This window comes from Amborella trichopoda, chromosome 11 (assembly GCF_054954075.1).
Source record: "Amborella trichopoda isolate Santa Cruz 75 chromosome 11, AtrichopodaSantaCruz75HAP2 v2.0, whole genome shotgun sequence".
NCBI lineage: Eukaryota > Viridiplantae > Streptophyta > Magnoliopsida > Amborellales > Amborellaceae > Amborella > Amborella trichopoda.
The window spans coordinates 33,843,854-33,863,803 of record NC_142346.1 but is presented as its reverse complement, the minus strand read 5'-3'; the positions used below and the strand labels follow the sequence as shown (position 1 = coordinate 33,863,803).

At 36.6% G+C, this 19,950-nt stretch overlaps 1 protein-coding gene across 47 annotated transcripts in view; it reads right to left on the bottom strand.

The window, feature by feature from the left end:
- Nucleotides 1-19,950, bottom strand: part of LOC18436670 (RING/U-box superfamily protein) — a 93,881-nt gene that overhangs the window by 60,660 nt on the left and 13,271 nt on the right. For 10 of the 47 annotated variants that reach the window (XR_016044668.1, XR_016044669.1, XM_020668909.2 and 7 more), the window contains exons 2-6: nucleotides 16,431-16,581; nucleotides 11,077-11,174; nucleotides 8,388-8,449; nucleotides 8,193-8,284; nucleotides 7,975-8,098 (exon numbers count right to left, since the gene is read on the bottom strand). Coding sequence is in view for 45 of the 47 variants with exons in the window: in XM_020668909.2 (XP_020524568.1) it covers nucleotides 7,975-8,098; nucleotides 8,193-8,284; nucleotides 8,388-8,449; nucleotides 11,077-11,174; nucleotides 16,431-16,581 (527 nt within the window). In the remaining 2 variants the exon portion in view is untranslated. Of the gene's footprint in view, nucleotides 1-7,974; nucleotides 8,099-8,192; nucleotides 8,285-8,387; nucleotides 8,450-11,076; nucleotides 11,175-16,430; nucleotides 16,582-19,670; nucleotides 19,782-19,950 lie in introns of all 47 variants that reach the window. The other 37 variants (XM_088852170.1, XM_088852155.1, XM_088852175.1 and 34 more) reach the window with 9 other exon arrangements.

Here is a 19,950-nt window from a genome sequence, read left to right as displayed (position 1 = left end):
CTTTTAAGAGTGGTTGGTGATGCCATTTGGCCGCTCCAATGCGCCCAGTACTTTTATAAAGGTGATGAATCAAGTGTTCACGGCTTTTATTGGGAAATTTGTGGTGGTATATTTAAAAGTGGACACAAAGCCTAGAGCAAATTTACAAGCCGAAAAACAAGGCAAAATGGACACCTTCAACAAGCCACTTGCTAAAAACCAAGCTAAGTGAATAAGTTACAATCTTTTTACATAACAATTACAACCATTTCTAGCCTTGTATAACCACTGTCAATAAACTCAAATACCAACCCCTTATGGGGCAATTACATATAAAGCAAGACTAGCTTATGAATTACACTTTCATAGCACAAATTATATAAACTATGTTCCAAAGCTTAAATACATCATGCAACTAATCTAAACAAAATTCTAAATAATAAAATCAACTAAACAGGGAATTAGAATGCCAAATTAAAATAGGGAAGCCATGTTTTGAACCCCTTGTATCGGGGGCCACGCAATCGGGCCCTATAAGAACTTAATTTTGTCCCTTCGGATTGTACAAAAGTGGTTCAATCTCACAAGAGTGTCTAATCCAAATGGGAAGAAATTACACAGCTTAAAATCACTTCTTAAGATCTCAACACACTGGCATTATCATCCAAAACATAATGCAAAAGGTTTGAATCGAATCGGATAAAGAACAAAAGAGTTATGGCCAAACTACACATGGTGGTCCGAGACCGCCAAAACAATCTTGAATGGAAAGATTATGAACCCCCATAGGTAAAAACGTGATGAAAAAGTTCTGAAAATGGAGTGACACTCTGAGACTAAATTCTTAGATGGGTTTGAAGCAAAGTAATTAATAGATATTATGCACGATCATGGATTCTCATGCATATAGGCTATATAACTCATGAAGGACCACACTATGAATAAGCATAATGAAAAAGATGATCAAATGGGGATTCTAAAATCAATGAAACTTTTCTAAATTCAAAACTCCAGCAACTATAGATGCCAAGGATATGATCTTATGAGAAAAGAAATTCAATGGAGTTTATCTTGATAAATGCACACTATGAACTTAAGCACAAGAAGGAGGACCACCATCAAGATCACCATTAATGAAACTTTAAAAGCTCTCTCTCTTCAATTGTCTCTCACAAAACCTTAGAAGAAGGAGGGGAGCAATAATTTTCCAAAATGGTTCAAGAGTTTAGATAGTTAGAGTTTGAGATCTCATGATGTGCTTTTATAACATGGGTGTAACTTTGGATTCAATCAACACCCTTGATGCACTAATCCAAAGGCACATGAGAGGCTAATGTACCTAGCCACCCATCCCCATCCAACCGTTAGGATGAAGGGATCGGATTTCACACCATTATCACTCACCCTAACCCTAAGTTATGCCACTTTACCATTTTGTCCTTGGCCCATGTTTTTGTTCCAATTGTATCCAATATGGCCTTACAAAAATACCCTTAGTTTTTTTAATAATGTATTAAAGTAGATAACCACAAAGGCTAAAGAGCAAAGAAGTAATTGGCAAAGCTCACATATGCGGAGATATTCTTCTTTATCGAAGGCAATCACTTTGTAGTTCTAAAATTTCAAACCAATCAATTTAAAGATAATGTCCCTTCACACATGTGTGTGAAGATATTTTTTAACTCAAATTTGAAAATGTATTTTCTCTTTAATATCAAATAAATTAATTAATTAAACTTCACACATGCCATGCATGACCCATGTGTGAGTTAATTAAGACGTGATAAAAAGGGAGCCTTAATTTATAACATTATATAACAATATATAACAAGACACCATAACACAACCCCTTATAAAACAAGCAACCAAATGCCAATCTAGTCCCCTGCCTAGGGATCAATGCCCAACTAGGCGGTGATCCTAGAGTGAGGTGTGGGGTGCCATGTGGCAGCCCTATGGCCACTCGGATGCCACATGGCACTACCAGGTCAGGACTAAAATGTATTTATGGGTAAGGAGTGTACAAGAGAGAGGAGGCCAAGTTCACCCCCTAAGGGGTGGACTGGAAAAATACAGTCAGCATATTAAAATGAAATTAATCATAATTATAACGCCTCTATGCATATGTAAACCCCAAACGAGAATTATTACATAGACAAGGTTTTAAATGGACAACAGACCAAAATTAAGGGAAATAGCTAGGTCCCACATGGCAAGCCGCATGTGTTCCAAGTTACACTCAAGTCAATAACACAAAACACACTTATCGAAGTTATCACCACACACCAAACACAACATTGTGAGCACCCCATCTTCTGGACATGTGGTGCCCAAGTGGTGCTACATGGTCCACATTTTGGCTCTCACGAACCAAATGGTAAAACATCTGAATGTGGTTAATGCAATCATAAAATATAGGATTTGCTCAAAATTGCCAGACCACTCCTGTTGTCACATTAAATTGTTTTCTTGCATATTTTTGTTCCACAAAAAGAAACAATTCGTACACATGAAATCTCGTAAACAATAGTTGCAAGTGCTCAAAAGCCGGCCTCAATAGTAGGCCTCATAACAGTTTTATGTTTCTTACTCCATGAAATTAGATTTCTACCCAGAAAGACACAATAACCTGAAAGGGATCTTCCAGAATTTGGATCTCCAGCTCAGTCTGCATCATTAGAGTACCCAACTATAGAGCAATATTCAATTATTCATGTTGTTTCTTTCATTGAGCAATCGTGATTCATCATTCCTTTCACATATCTTATTATTCCCTTCAGCGCTTCCATGTGAGTGTCAGTAAGCGCATGCATAATTTAACAGACTTGGTCAACAGCAAATAATAATACATCAGGTCAGGTACGAGTGAGATACTGTAATGCCCCTGCTAAACTTTTATATCTCTCTGGATGATCTAAAGGTTGTCCTCCAAATATCCTTAATCTTTTGTTTAGAGCGGTTGTTGTATGACATGACATGCAATCGATCATATTATCCCTTTCGAGAAAGTCTAAAGCGTACATTACTTGAAACAGCCAAATTTGATTCTCGTTTCAATCTACTTCAATTCCCAAGAAGTATCCGCAACCGACCTGTCAAGCTATCAAGCAAAAGTTTCTTGACACCATCGATAAGGCCTATAGAGCTCCCAGTAATTATAATGCCAGCAACATAAAGCAGAATGAAAATAATGCCTTCCATGTTGTGACAAATAAACAATGAACAATATGATGTTGGCCTGATAAAACCCCTTTCTTTTAGTGCATTATGGAACATTGAAACAACATTCTAGGAGCTTCTTTTAACCCATCTATAGATCTTTTGAACCTGCAAACATGAGTCTCTGGATTCTCTTCAAGAAAACCAGGCGGTACCTCTTCAACCAACTTTCCATGCAAAAAGGCATCCTTAACATCCAACTAAAAAAGAGACCAACCATAGGCTACAGCAAGGGAAACAACCATCTGAACTGTCACTATCTTAACAAGACTAAATGTTTCACTATAATCAAGTCCTCATTGTTGATTAAACCTTTTTGCAACCAGCCTTGCTTTAACCCTTTCCACATTGCCATCTGACTTTTAGTTTACTTCATAAACCTACTGGCAGTTCAACTGGCATATCTTCTTGCTGTCCTTCACGCCTTCTTCTTTTATATAATGAACTATCCTTGACTGATGTATAAAGGTTTTCAATTTTACGAGAGTCTTCATTTGGAGTATGAGAGTATTCAGGTGGATTATCTTTTGGCTGCCCTTCATGCCTTCGTCTTTGATATACTATAACATCTTTGGCTGAATTCTATGAGAATCTTCATTTAAATCCCATACATTTCTTCAACTCTTGCCCAAGACTTGAAATTCATCAATTATCTCCACCATAATATTGTAATGCTCACCACTTCTATCCATATCTTTATGAACAAAAATAGTGTCTCATCTATAACTTGATTCATGGGTCAACTATGAATTTCATGATGCTATGGAATTTCCCGTTTATATAAATCACCTACATACATAAAACTAGGAGACATATACATCCTCCTTTCATCGAAGGTTACATGTCTTGAGATAAAAACTCTTTTCAATTTAGGATTGTAAAACATGTATCCCTTGTATTCTTCAACATACCCTTTAAAACACAAATGTAGGGGTGGCAATGGACCGACAGGTATACCCGACCTCGAGTCCGGGTATGAGTCCAAATTTTGGACCCAGATAGTCCAGGTTAGGGTCCAGCCATACCCAACCGGCACACGTAGTCATAAGGTATATGATGGCACTCATGTGTCTTTTGCCACGCGCTAGGTGTTCATATTGTTACAATATTAGCAACATTTACAGTATTATTAGAAGAAAAAAAGCAGCTCATAGTCATAAGGTATATGATGATAAAAAAAGGGCCAAAAAAAACAAAAAAGAAACTGTCATAGGGTGGAAATGGATCCGACCAAACCCGGGACCTGAAGGGTCCGAGTCCTGATCCAACCGAACCCGACCCGTACCCGACTCATTGCCACCCCTACACAAATGCCTGCTTACGGGGACAACTTGTCTCTAGATTTTATCAATAAGAACATGGGATAACATCCAAATGGATGCAACATGGAATAAGGTCATTTTCCATGCAGAACTTCTGCAAGCATTGATGCGATAAACTGTTGTATAAAATGCATGTGTCGATAAAAATTTAAGAACTCCACTCATAAATGTCGTGGACAATACAACTTCATTGATATGCCTATGTTTTCACTCTGCTGATCCATTTTGCTCAGGTGGGTGTGCACATGATATTTGTTGTTTTCACCCCATTATTCTCCAGATAGGTCCTAAAGTTCTGGGATGAAAACTCTATCCCTCCATCATTACAAAAGTAGACAAGATTTTCGAAAGTGTTTTTGATCAAATATTTTGAATTTCATAAAAACATGAAAGGCGTTGGATTTCTTCTTAAAGAATATCTAAGTGACACGAGAGAAATCATCCAGAAATGTAACGTAATATAAAGAACCAAATAAAGAAGATTGTGGAGCAGGACCCCAAATATTAGAATGAATTAATTGAAAGGGAGTAGAAGCTCTTTTATTATGAATCACAAATGGAAGTTTCACACGTTTATCCAACTGGCATCCATTACACACAAAGAAAGATTCATTCTCAAGATTAGAGGGAAGTAGGGCCTCTCTATAAAGACTCAGGATTCAATGACCTAAACGATGATGTCAAACATTGGTATCTTTATTGGCACTAAGAGAAGAAAAGAACAACGGGAGCTTCTTCTTGACGTGATCATAGATAATGAAAGACGTCTCCGATAAGACCTTTTAGGCATCTTATCCATGATGTTGTTTTCTTTCAAAAAAACAAAATTTGAGGGGAAATACACATGAAATAGAATTTTCTCGGGCTAACTGCGAAAGTGATATAAGATTCCGACACATCTTAGGAACAAAGAAAACATTAGATAAATAGATAGGACCACAGGAGGATTGAACTGTGACACTTCCTATATGAGTGATATTGAGGCAGTTTCTATCACCAATCACAAAAGAGCCACTACCAAAGTAAGGAATCAAGGATCAGAACGTACCACTGGTAACTAAAACATGATTTACAGCACCACTATTCATAACCCAATCTATCTTTGTAGGTGACAGGATAGCTAAGTTCTCCAGAAAATGATTTAGGGCAGCAACTTAACTTTCAACTAGCAGGGTTTTATAACGATCAAAGCACTTAATGGTTGTATGATGCTTCATTCCATATCTAGCAAACAACACCACCATATGAAGAGACAACTGACCTTGCTGAAGGAGTGGGTAGCAAACCATAACCCCGATGAGGTTGAAAATTAGTTCTTCCACTCGACCTCCATGTCCTCTACTTTGTATCCTCTACCTCTTCACTACGATTTGAATACCAACCAATATTAATATTTGGATTACTATTTAAGAATAAAAGAGGATGTGAATCGGAAGTGGAAGACTTTTCGAACGAAGATTTGAGATTGAATAATGCTTCATGTTGCAACAATAAAATTCGCAATTCACTAAATGAGGAAATGCAGTCCTCATCATCACAAAGAAAACAAACACCTTATAAACATCCCCTAAACCTCTCAAAATCTAATGGACCTTGTCGCTTTCACATAGAAGATCTTGCAGCATAGCAAGCCGATCACATTGGGCTTTTATCATCATCATCATCATCCAAGCCTTATCGCAACTATTTGGGGTCAACTACATGAATCTTGTTCCGCCATATTGGTTCAAGATTCATGAAAGTTGTGACAAAGTTTTATGCTGGCTGCCCACCTAACAAAACCTCCTTTCTCTAGGCTTTGGACAAGAATCACATAGGGCTTTTATCTTGTTATAAAATTCCAAGGCTAACATAGTATTTCTTTTACAAGTATGAAGCTCACTTCAAAGATGCACAATTAGGGCTTCTGTTTCTTAAGAAAAAAAGTCATGAAGAACTTCCCATATTGCTGCGACAGTTGGTAAATTAATCTCTTGAGGGATAAGTTTCTTTGAAGGGTGGAACAAATCCAACCGATGAGGTTCTAGTCCTTAGATATCTAATCATCATATGCGAAGTTGGAATGAACAACATTGTTAGTTGTGCCAGCTTTGATGAACCATCAATGTGCCCCAATAATCACTGGCCTCTTATACAAGTTAGAACTAAGCATTTCCAAGTAAACAAGTACATATTGACAACCAGGAAGATCAATTGACATAGAAGAAGATGACAAGGTCATTGTTAATAGAACAAGAAAAAGTAAAGAGCAAGAGATTTCAAGGAAGAATAAAGAAGGAAGAGAAACCAGCAGTTAGGTTTGATGAGCAAGAGAGAGAAAAGCAGTTTGATTTTGGACTAGATTTCAACCGAAAAGGAGAACAGCAGTTAGGATTTTTATTTTTATTTTTAAAGAGAAAGAAATAGGTTGTGAAGAGCAGTATTATAGATTTCAGACAAGATCTAGGGTTTTATATTGAATGAAAAGAGAATCAAGAGTTTTTGGCTGAAGTATCAGGCTTTGAAAGAAAGAACAGTAGCATAACAGTGGCGTGAACATTACAGTTTCAGTAGCATGAACAGTAGGGTCAGCTCCTGAGCTTTTCTTTTAGCTACTTGGCTTGTTTGAGTTCAGGCTTTCGAGTTGCACCCCATACTAGTGCTAATGAGGGTGAAAGCTTCTATGGGAGAGGAAGGGTGAGGGCATTCCCGGTCTTACTGTGCCTAATATGGAAGAAATAGGAGAGAAAAAGATCATTGTTTAGGAAAGAAGGATGAGAAGCACAAGGAAAAGAGGCACATACTTGAAAACACACACCAGGGAATAGCCCTAATTCTTGCGTTATTAAATTTATAATGTTACAACTTGAGTAAGGACCCTTATACCTATCAGCAAATGACTTTACAATATAAACTACTTAAAATACACACAAATTACAGAACACTCCATTGCATTCTAACACCATTGTCACTATAGCAACAATTCATGATAACTAGTTTGCTCCCTATAGCAACAATGCCTAAAACCCTCAACAGCAACAGATGCACTAGGAACATTCTGATTTCTCCTACAACAGAAGTGCTTGGAACACTCGAAACTCGCCCCATTATCTACCAAACACATCACAATGAGAGAGGTAATGCTATTCTTTTTTTTAATAGAAATTGAACTCATATCTATAGCAAAATATTTCAAACCAGCATACAAGAAAGTAGAAAAGGAACATTCTCGGGAAGAACAAGACTAATGAACTGGCAGCAGAAGGAAAGAACTCCTGGTATCTTCAATGATATTTCTATCGAATATTCAAGGAACTAAGCAAGAGTCTCCGACAAGGTTCAACATCTGTTTCTAAATGTCCTCTAATATCAGTTAGTATTCAGTGCATCATCTACAAAAAATAAACACTAAAGCAAAAATTATTTATAAATGCTATTACAAATTCAAAAACTCCATGTAAACAAGAACCCAAACCTCCTCAAGATAATGCAAAATATGGTTTTTTCCAACTGAATGGGTGATCGACCGACATTGTGGACAAAAAACTTGTCGGCGTTCTTTCTGACACCTTTTTGCCCATATGGAGAAGCATCCATTGCTGGTATAACATAAAGAAGTAAGATTTCTTTACAACATTAAAAAGGTAATATAAATTTCATCCTGATGATTATGAAATACTAAGAAGTCATTACCAAAAATTGTGGTGACAAGGAGCAACAGTTACAACGTCATGCCATATATTAAGGCAAATACTGCATTTCATATTGTTAACATCCAAAGGAACCTAGAAAGAGTATAAAAATTAGAAACATCATAGACATAGGTATTCTATGACAAGCAAAGCACAAAATTCTTAAAGGAAAAAACAAGCAGTTCAAAGTTGCAACCTTGATAGAATTACTTGGGTTTTGGCCCGTTGGAAGAACTTGAAATTCATATGTAAGATATCCTAAGAAAATTAACAAGAAAAAGAGAAATGTTATTTCAAGCCCACAGTATGCCACAGCAACCAAATACATCATTTTCAAAAATATAACAATATGGAAACCAGAAAGAAGAATAGATCAAGGCGTTTATGAATACATTCAATTCAGAAAATTTGTCAGATAAACTTTCTAGGTATGTGGAAAATCCTCAACAAGAAAAGGCAATTGATGAAACAAACGAGTCTGAAAATTGAAATAACTATGTACAGTCATGTATCACAGATCATACAAGCAAGCAAGATGAATCTAAAAGTAAACCTTAGCTACAAGATAAATGAACTAAAGATTAATCGCAACAGCACATAGAGGCAAACTTCATGAGCGAGTTCAATACGTAGATGCTCAATGATGGTGGAAGGAAAACTTTGATGCTCGAGGAGACAATGGGGGTAAATGCTGGCAATTCTACTAATGCAAATATTCGAAGAGACTAAAAGGGCTAAAGGTCCAAGGCTGGAGAGGGACTCACGCATTGACAACAAAAACCCATGAGAAATTATGGCCATTCTGAAGGAATGGGGCACATTTTTACAGCTGTTGAAATGAAAGAGAATTTTGGGGCAATTTCTCATTCCATTTTATATGGAGCATATGTAAACAATGGAGACTATTGGTTGAGGTAGGTTGAGGCAGGGAAAATGCAGTAATACCCTAAATGCAAAAAGATAGCATTATTCATCCAAGGCATTTCAAAATGTAGAAAAAGAAGTTGCAAGAGAAAAGGAAAGACATGTTTGTGATGCGTTGATGACTTTTCCAGGCATCTTCAGAAGTTGATAAGAAAGAGAGAGTGGCACTTTTAGCAGACAGGGGAAGGTGCTGAGGAAGGCTTTCAAGAACCCAAGGAGTTCCTTTCTAAGGCCACCTAGTATCTAATGCCAAGAAGCACGCATTACTGAAGAGTTCAAGCATTCTAACGGATTAACAACAAAGTATGCCTCAAAATTCATGAAACAATTGACTCGAAGCTAAGAATTCCAAATAAATGCATGATTGAAAATCTACCTATGAAACAAGGGAAGGAATAAAGAGTTACATATGCAACCAGCCAGAAAAGGATAAATCTTTGCAAGCAAGCCATCTGACTAATGAAACTAACATACTGGCATGCTAATCACCACATGTAACAAGGGATCCCATCAAGATCTGCCCTTGACCATAACCAGGGAGCAGTACCAATGTGGCAAACATAAAAAGAGGAATCAACTCTTACACCAAAATAGAGGGGACCACTGCAGAAGCATCAGGAAGTATCTGATTTTGGTATGCTAGAAGTGCAAACAAAAAGATTAACAAGACAATCATCGCATTTCTTTTCAGTAAGTCTTTAAATAATTTGTCATCACATTCTTTTCAGTAAGTCTTTAAATAATAGAGAGTCTATATAAAAGGATAAATGATGTGGGGGCGGGGGGGGGGGGGGGAAGGGGGGGAAGAGAGAGAGATAGATAGAGAGAGAGAAATCAAGTAACAGTAGTACGAGCGAGCTCAAAGTTGTTGATGAATAATGGCCACCGATACATTGAAGGCATGAAATTAGTATAAATCTTGCCAGACCTTAAGATCATGAGAAACAAAAAATAAAGCACATATGTTCAAATTTCTCGTTTTTATAGGTAAAATATGTTCAATTCTAATTCCAAGGTCAAACATTCCTTGGTGATTCTAGATGGGAATAATCTCTTAGGCTCTCAAGCTCTTGCTCCCAAATACATAAGCCAGGAATTTCTAACAACAAAGATACCCTTCAAAAAGACACGAAACTTAAAATGCACAGATAGTTAAAAAATGGGTGCCGTGTCAATGTTGGATACTTCAAAAACATATGAAAAATCCAAGAAAACTCAAATCGTAACCGTGTCCTGCGCCATATCCATGCATCACAACATGAAACTAAGTAAAAATTCAAATGCAAAGTTTGACATAACTTTATTTAAACATTGTCATTTTTTTATATTCTTTTTGTGATCATCAGTAGTTTGCTATCTATTGGTATCTGCAGAGTTAAACACTTTAAAGTACTCAAGTTTTACCTAGATAATTCCTCGTAAAGAAACCCATTGCTAAGACTCTGTTATATGTCTTTTGTTTTCCCTGACATACATGCCCAATCGCACCAGTAAGACTTCCAAGCAAGATCATAACTCGACCTCTCAACTCAATCTATCAAACAATGAGTCTCTTTTTAAGGCGCTCATATTTTAACTAGCAAATTAAATTAATAAGATGCAAAAGTAAGTGAAGCAAGCACAGTCCTATGGTGAATATAAACTTAGAAAGTTCATGCTATAAACAACTAATGTTTAATTTTTTCTAGCAGTTCAGACGTCTAACAACAGAGACAGCAACAACCTGAAACTAAACATTTAATTAAGGATTATTATGTCACTCAGTTGTTACAATGGTTAAGATAAATCATAAGTCCTGCAAAAGCATGTAAATAATGGCAATGAGGAAATGAACACAATAACCATCGTCAAAAGTGTTTTATATCGCTAAACTGGCATGATGCTAAGTTGTTAGAGAAAACTTGCGGGACATTTGATATGAACAGAATGATAAGATGAATGTCATCTACAGTAGCTCTTACCATTTTTATCAGGCCCAGGAATAATTTCGCATCCATAACTTATTAGCATATCCTCTTCCTTCCCAAGTGGAGTTCCATTAACAATTATGGTCCTTGAGCTGCATCAAGACCAAAAGAAGTGTCAAAAGCTTACTCTAATCAAAATTCAAGAGCCCAAGAAAGTAGCCAGGTATGGATACAGATTGATGTAGAGATTTCATAAAGAAAACATAAGATTAAACAATTTCAGGCAAAGCACAAGCAAAAGAAAACTGGAAATCTTCCCCAAACCCTAACTAGTGCTTAAAAGCTAGAGCTTCCTTTTTTTGCCCTTTTCAAATTCAGGTGAATTCCCCTGAGACCTCCATGCACCTCTTTTAAAACTTAATTGGAGTACAAAGGTCCATAATGCCCTTCACCAAAATAAGAAGGAACAAATAGTCTAAACTTAAAACAATATTTGTAATGATACTTTTACCCTTGATAAAACAAAACATTCCATATGCTAGTTATATTTTGGAACAAATAGTCTAAACTTAAAACAATATTCGTAATGATATTTTTACCCTTGATAAAACAAAATATTCCATATGCATTCTAGTTACTTTTCTGAATAACTCCTAAAATCTTAAAATATAAAAACCCCAAAACCATAAAAATAAAAAAAATAAAAAAATAAAAACTCAGAAACCCTAAATTAAAATCAAATTATACATCATTTAAAATTAAACAAAAAATGGAAATAAGAAACTTATGTCCTGCATCATACTCCCCTGGTTGGAGAAAACCTATCCTCATGCTTTGAAGGGTACGGACCTAAAAAAAATCAGCATCAAACCACCTTCCTTTTCTTTGTTGACTTAAAAATTATTTATTTTAACAAGAAATCCTCAAGAATCAGATAACAATATGTATATTGAGGAATCGATACAAATTTATCAAATTCGGCTATTCTTGAATTTGCAATTGAAAATCATGTAGGAAACTTCAAACTCAAATTTTCTTGAGACCTTCATCTTGAAAGTTATCATAGATCAGATCTCCTAAGAGATCTTGTCGTTCATCTAACTAGGTATCGAAGATTGGTGGCGAATCCTAATCTACAACTTGCTAATTTGAAAATAACTAGATGAAAATAAAGATTCTCTATGGGCGGCCTCCACAACATCACGAACCAAATTGTACTCACAAGCAGCAAGATTATTGTTCCCCTGGTTGTGATTCAAATTATGCTCATCAAAATCAGAAATATGCACCTTCAAATCGAAAAACATAGAGTGAAGCTCCCCATGTCTAAGTCTTCTATCACTCTCCTCTAAACTCAACTCCGAAACAAGGAACATGGCGGTGAAAGGGGTTATGCTTAACATCTTCTTAGGTGAGAAGATTAGAATCTAGTCCATGAGCAATGCCTGCAAGCTGCCATGCAAGCTGCTGAACTTGACTCCTAAGATATTTCATTTTCTTTATCTTTCGCATCACGAGGTAGATCTACGAGAGCTTCTCTTCCTCGAACCTTCTTGCAGCCATGGATTCACCGAAATTACAAACCCTACTCTTGATAGAATTGTTTTTCCCCTTACAAATAACAAATCCTTTGCTCTAATACCAACTGATGTAGAGATTTGATGAAGAAAATAGACAAATAAACAATTTTAGGCAAAGCACAAGCACCAAATTGAAGAAACTAAGGACTTCTTCCCAAACCTTAACTAGGGCTTCATAGCTGAAGCATCCTTGTATTTTTATTTCAAAATCACATGCCATAATACCCTTCACCAAAATCAAATTGGCTAAAGAGTCCTAGCTAAAAAACATCTTTACCCCTAATAAAATAAAATATTTTAATGTACAATAAGTATTTTTCCAAATAACTCCTAAATCTTAAAAATATAAAAAACCCTAAAATAAACCGTCAAATTAAACCCTAAAACCCTAAAAATAAACAGTCAAATTAAAATTAAAAATATACATCCTTTAAAATTAGACTAAATAAAAATGAAAACATTTTTTTTCCTGCCTCAGAGATCAATAGCCTTCCCCCCATTAAAACGCATATTTATTTCAAGGGAAGACAGTATGAAACATTAAAGGCTAAAACTTAAAAATATGGACCCCACACTCCATAATCAGCAAACAATCTTCAACTCCACCACTGCCACAACATCACCCTATTCATGGATACGTAAAAAGTACTCACAAGAATGCATGAAACTTATTATAATGTAGTAATAACTGCACCACCTACAAAATAGTTCAGCGAACAACTTATTTCTAGCATATCAAATGGGCAAGTCAGGCTTTTATAGCAACAAAATGTAAGTGGATGGTCCTATTCAAATGTTTACCATTCAAAAAAGAAAAAAAAAACATGTGCGAATGATCTGAGTCCATTATTAACTCACTTGGAAACATACTTTAATCTACAGCAATTTCTGCCATAGTTCTCCCTACTTGAAATGAATGGAAATCTCATCAAGATTCTTAAAGTCATTGTGCCATAAAGCTGAAAACCATAGTAATGAATTTTTTTCGAAACTTTTGAATTTAAAATGGGATTTTAATGACTAACTTTCCAGATTGGGGTGCAAATGTAGCACATCATAATTTATATCAGCTTCTAGTTCAGTAAGGACCATTTTCTAGTTAGCCCTATCATTTGAGATTTTAACATGTGTTCTAGCATTTAGCAAATACATAATTGTCTGCAAGCAGTAATGGGTTCTTGAGATGGTATCTTGACATTCCATGAGTTCCTTTGTTTTCGATCTCCTCTGTACTCTTCATTCAATTTTGATAACATTTGTATCTATCAAAACAAGTACACATTGTTATATTACAGTCACAAAAAGAGATGTGCCTAAAATCAAACTTCAAGGCTTGAAACCTTGACCTTCCTTGTACAAACAGTTGTTAAAGAAACCTTTAGAGCACATCATAGTTTGACAGCGTGAAGGACAAATGCGCCATAAAGAACATAGAATCTTAGATCTTATATATCAAGATTCCAAACTTCATCAATGAACACAAAAAATCCGGAAGCAATTAAGATGTGATTGAAATATTTATGCACAAAATCTGCATAGGGTGCTATTTCTTAATATTCTTGTGCTCAAGTTAACACGACTTGACAATCTGTAGTTTGAATGCAATCCATCTCCTGAGTCAGCTAAACATGTTCATTGAATTTATGGTTATGTGCAGATATTCTTTTATTAAGCTGAAAGATAGTGGTTTATTCCCTCAGCACTGAAATGTTGAAATTATTTTTTTATTGGGTAAATGTTGAAATTGTTCTTACATAGAAATCTTTCTTTTTCATCAAAAATCATGTCTGCTGAATCGTTTTCCCAAATCAAATTTGCAATTGCTAAATTCTCTGTCTCCGACAAAAAATTACCATTGTGCAAGTTGATTCTAAGCAATCATCATCACCATCATACACTTTTTCTATCTCATTTTTACTAATTTGAAGACATTTGTTCACCTTTTCTTGTCCCCAGTTTGTTGTATAGATTATCATCCGCCTTAAGTTAGCCTTACTACTTGTTTAGCATTTTTATATTCTTCTAAGTTTGATCATTTCTATTATACTACCAACTTTTATAACATGATCATCTTTCGCTAATGGCCTACTGAACTTCATCACTCCACTACCAAGTTTCCTTATCGGAATTTATTTGCCCTCCAGATTCTCTTAAAACATCTTTTGCCACTTTTCTAATACAGCCAGCAATCTTATTCCACAAAACATCGACCTCATGTTAAGAGTTCCATGTTCCTTCTTTAACTAATTTATTCCTAAATAAGTCTATTTTCTCAATTTTTAAATTCCACCGCCTAGTTCTTGGACACCTATTAATTTCACCCCTTCTCTCCTATGTTTTTATGTAGACGTCCATAACCACGACCCTATGTCGGGTAGTCAAATTCTCTCCTGGGATAACCTTGCAGTCTTTACATGATGGTTGATCTACCTTCTTAACTAGGAAGAAATCTATATGGCTTTTATGTGATCCACTTTTAAAGGTTCTTAAATGTTCATCTCGCTTTTTAAAGTAAGTATTTGCTATCTCTAGGTCCTAGGCCATAGCAAAATCTAGAAGAGCCTCGCCCATCTCTATTTTTTTCCAAGCCCATGTACCATGTCATATCCTCTACTATCCTTCCCTACATGACCATTTAAGTCCACTCCTAAAAAGGCCCTCTCTCCATTTGGTATGTCTTGGACTATTCTTTCTATGTCCTCCCAAAACTGTCTCTTACTTCTATCCCCTTATCCTACTTGTGCTGCATAAGTACTAATCATTATATCTTCCCTTAATACAAGTTTAATTAACCATAATACAAGTTTAATTAATAGGAGCCTATCACCTATTCTCTTGACATTAACTACTTTATCTTTTAAAAAAAATTCTACTATTATGCCTACATTTCTATTATTATCATTTCCTATACACCAAAGTTTATACCCATTTATTTCTATTTTGAGCGTGCATCATGTTATAATTTATCTGTAATTGCATTTCTGAAATCATGTTTGTAAAAACCACACAACTTTTAAAGGTAATATATATATATATATATATATATATATTCGATTTGTATTAAACCCAGGGCCAAAATATCACGAATCACATACAACACATTGATAGTGCTTGTTAAAGATCAAATTATAAAAGCAAGCCACCACAAGCACAAATAAAAAACTAGCTCCCTAATGATCAAATAAACTAAAGAAAGATTTAGAGATGATACAGAATCTAGGAAGCAACCGAAAAGCTCCAGTGAGCTTCAGTTGTGCTCAGATTACACCAAAATAAGCCCCCATGATAGGGTATATGACCAACCGGTAAGAGTGTCATTAATTGCATAAAAACACAATTGTTGACCCACTGGTATGATCCTTCATCATGACATGTGCCTGGGTAAGACACTAAGCATAACGATCATAGATCCTATAATTAAGGTTTTGAAAGTTATCTAATAGGAAAATTTTCTGCAGTTTGTACCTATCTCCATTCCCAACACCTATACTAGTTATCCCCTAAGCATCTTAAGGCTGAGGGACACTTGGGTTTTGATAGTGCCACACATGCATAGGCATCAGCTATAAGGAATAGGCTTAAAGAGAAAGGACTACCAAAGAAACACCAAATTAAATGGGCTTCACCCAGATTTTGAAAGCCCAATAAAATTGAACATCATACGTGAACATATTTATCAAATACATTAGATTTAACACAAAATCAATGTTAAATTTAAAAATGCACATTTTCAAAGAATCTTTTGTACATAATGAGAACAAAGGAATAAAAATAGCAATTGATAAGAAGCAATAAACCAAAAACTTAAGGACCGTAAGGAGACTTAACCTTATATTTTTTATAGTGGCAAAATCCAAGCCATCAGTCCTTATAATTTTACACCATCTTTGCTTTTCACTTGAAGAGCATGAAACCAATGACTCAATTATATTCTCCGCAGATCTGATATTGACACTCGAACATCCTGAATTAGAAGGAACTGCATCAAAAGAGAAGATCAGTGCTAATCTCCGAAGGAAATACCACAATGACACTGTTCACTAAATAGTGAAGCTATAATCCACAACTATGCGTAAAAAAAATAGTTAATAGCACAATTAGTAACACATGATATGACAAGGAAAAGGAGGAAGATGTCATTAAGGTTCTCCAACTGTGGAGAGCAAAGCAATCCTCAAAAATTGGTTTATATCAAATAAAAGCCATTTACACAATTAAATTCGATTATATAGACAGGAACAGAAACAACAAATCCAAGATTTGCTTTAGAGGATTCTAGTTAACATGCCCAGGGTCCATTGAACTTCAGAAAAGCATAAGCACCCAATCAACTATATTGTGCCACATGGCCCCTCCCACCAACTCACCCACTACCCCACCTTCCAGAAGCCCCCTCTGGGTACTACAAGAGTTCATTTCAGATAAAGGATCTAAGCATGAAGAAACGCAGTGAGTTGAATAGAACCTATTGTTTATGAGACACTTGCAAAATTCCCATTAACAAAGTTTTCTATAGCAACCAATTGGAAGATCTTTAGGGGTAAAAGTGAGGTGTGCTAACAAAGGAGAATTTCAAGCATTTGTAAGAAAGTTCTTAAATCCCCAAATGTATTTCTTCGGACTCACCAAGTCGACTGAGCTCATTTCAAGTGTATGTTTTTTGTAAGAAAAGGGCTATTCCGGAGTCATTCTTGAGCCTTGCCCATATCTTTACAAATACAGAGGTAAATATTAAACCATAACTCCCCCGCTTCATCCTTCACGCATCCTTCTCTGCTTGTTTCTTTATCCGCTAGCACTAAGAAGTGTAGAAACTAATACGAAATCCTCCTGCCATCCCAATTCTCCCAAATAAAGATTCTTTGCTGGAATACTAGGGTCTGGATAGCCACACCAAGCGCAATGCGATCCGTTCCTTGGTCTTTTCTCATTCACCTGACATTCTCAGCATATTTGAAACCAAGCTTTCGGCCCCAAAATTACCTTTTATTAGGGATACCTGGGGTCGGATGCCCTGCAATTGGGTCGCTAAAGACTGGGGCTTCAAGTGGTATATGGGTTCTTAGGAACCCGACTATTCTTCAAGTTGTCTCTTCCTCTATTTGTAACTACTCCAGTAATGTTTTGTTATGGAGATTTCAGATAACCTTATTTATAAAACCTCCTTTGTTTGTGGACCCAAATGCTCGACTGCTTGCCAAGATCTTGGGCCTGGACTCCTGTTGGAAATGACCCCCCCACCCCCTAATACAACGTGGCTTTTGGGGGGAAATTTCAATGTTGTTAGATGGGTTCATGAGAAGAGCTTTGGGGGTCATTTAACCGCCTCCATGCAATCTTTCATAGAGTTCTTTGATAAGGCCCCCTTACTAGACATTCCTTTCTCAAAGGCAGAGTATACTTGGTCTAACCACGTTGCTTCCCCTATTATGACCAAAATTGATTGCTTTGTTGTGTCCACCTCTTGGGAATCCAGGTTCCCAGGTACTCACTCTTTGGTGCTTCCTAAAATTACCTATACCATAAACCAATCCTCCTTGGTACCAACCATTTCTTTCTGTCGATAAACTCCTTAGATTTGAATTCCTCTCGTTGGAGGAACCAGCCTTCCACGGCTTTTCAAGAATTGGTGGTCCTCATGCTCCGGTTTTTGTCTTTCCAAAAAATCTCAACTCCTGAAGGCCTCCATTACACAATGGATCCGCTTCATTCCTAGCAACCTCAAGGAACAAATTGCGGCTCGTATGGCCCTTATTCAAACTCTAAACACCCAAGAAGAATCTAGACATCTTTCCTCCCAGGAACTTGCCAATAGGGCTTCTGAAAGACAAAATTTGTTCCTTCTACTCAAACAAGGAAGAAAAAATCTCAACTCCTAAAGGCCTCCATTACACATTGGATCTGCTCCAGTTCTGGCAACCTCAAGGAACAAATTGCGGCTCGTATGGCCCTTATTCAAACTCTAAACGCCCAAGAAGAATCTAGACCTCTTTCCTCCCAAGAACTTGCCGATAGGGCTTCTGAAAGACAAAATTTGTTCCTTCTACTCAAACAAGAAGAGAACTTTTGGTACCAAAGGTCCAAAATCAAATGGCTTAAGGTCAGGGACCATAACACGACGTTCTTCTGTAAAACTGCTAGTGTCAAGTGAAGGGGTAACACCATTACTCACCTTTCTGTTGGCCATCGTACTTTCTCCCAGCCTGATCAGGTCAACAAACTCTTCATCAGACATTTTAACCTATTCTCTTCGCCCACTACCCTGAAACCTTCCCTTGGTGATATCTCTATCATTTCCATGTCTGTTGAGGATGTGATTTGGCTTGAAAGACCTTTTTCTAAGGAAGAGATTCACAAGGCCATCTTCAATCTTGGGCGTGATAAAGCCCCTGGTGATAATGGTTTTTTGGTTGCCATCTACCAAGATTTTTGGGAAACACTGGCTCTGAACATTAAGGCCTTCTTTACTGAATTCCTCCATAGAGGTCGCCTTAGTTCTGCCCTAAACTGTACTTTCATTGCTCTTATCCCTATGGTTGAAGGGGCAGAAGAACTAAGAGATTTCCAACCTATTAGCCTTCTAAACTCCTCTTACAAAATTCTAGCTATGGTTCTGGCTTCTCCCCTCCAAGCAGTCTTGCACTCTGGCATCGACCCGATCCAATCTGCCTTTGTTGCCAATAGGCAAATTCTGGATGGGGCGTTCTCTGCGCATGAAGCTATCCACTCCATATTTCTTTATGGGGAAAAAGGTCTTGTCATTAAGTTTAATTGGGAAAAGGCTTATGACCGAGTCGACTGGAGTCTTCTTGATGATATACAATTGCGTATGGGTTTAGTAGGAAGTGGATGAAAGGTGGACTATGTGACTGAGCAAGTCAATACCGATTAAAAAACTTTCAATTTCTGTATGTCTTGCCAACCGAATCACTTACAAGTGTCCAAATACAATATATAAACCAAATAAAAGGCCAAGGACTCTCACTTGCCATTAAAATAAGATTTATAGATTTGAAAATTACATAAAAGATGCAATTAAATCATGAGAGAATAAAGGCAGGAACTTACCACATACCTTACCTCAGGTTACCCCCAATGACTTTGTACACTCCACACCGGTCTCCTCCACCAATAGCCCACAAGATCTAGGTTCAAGAACTTGTCTCACAACTTGGGAACCTAGGCAAAACCAACAGAAAGCATGATATAGGATAAACCAAACCAAGACTCAAGACATGAGCATAAGGCCAAGACCTAGGGCTAGGCTTTTATGGCTTGGGCATCCCATTAGGATTTATTTTTCTTTCCTAAACCCTATTCTTAGAGAGAGGAAAAGAGAGATCAAAGA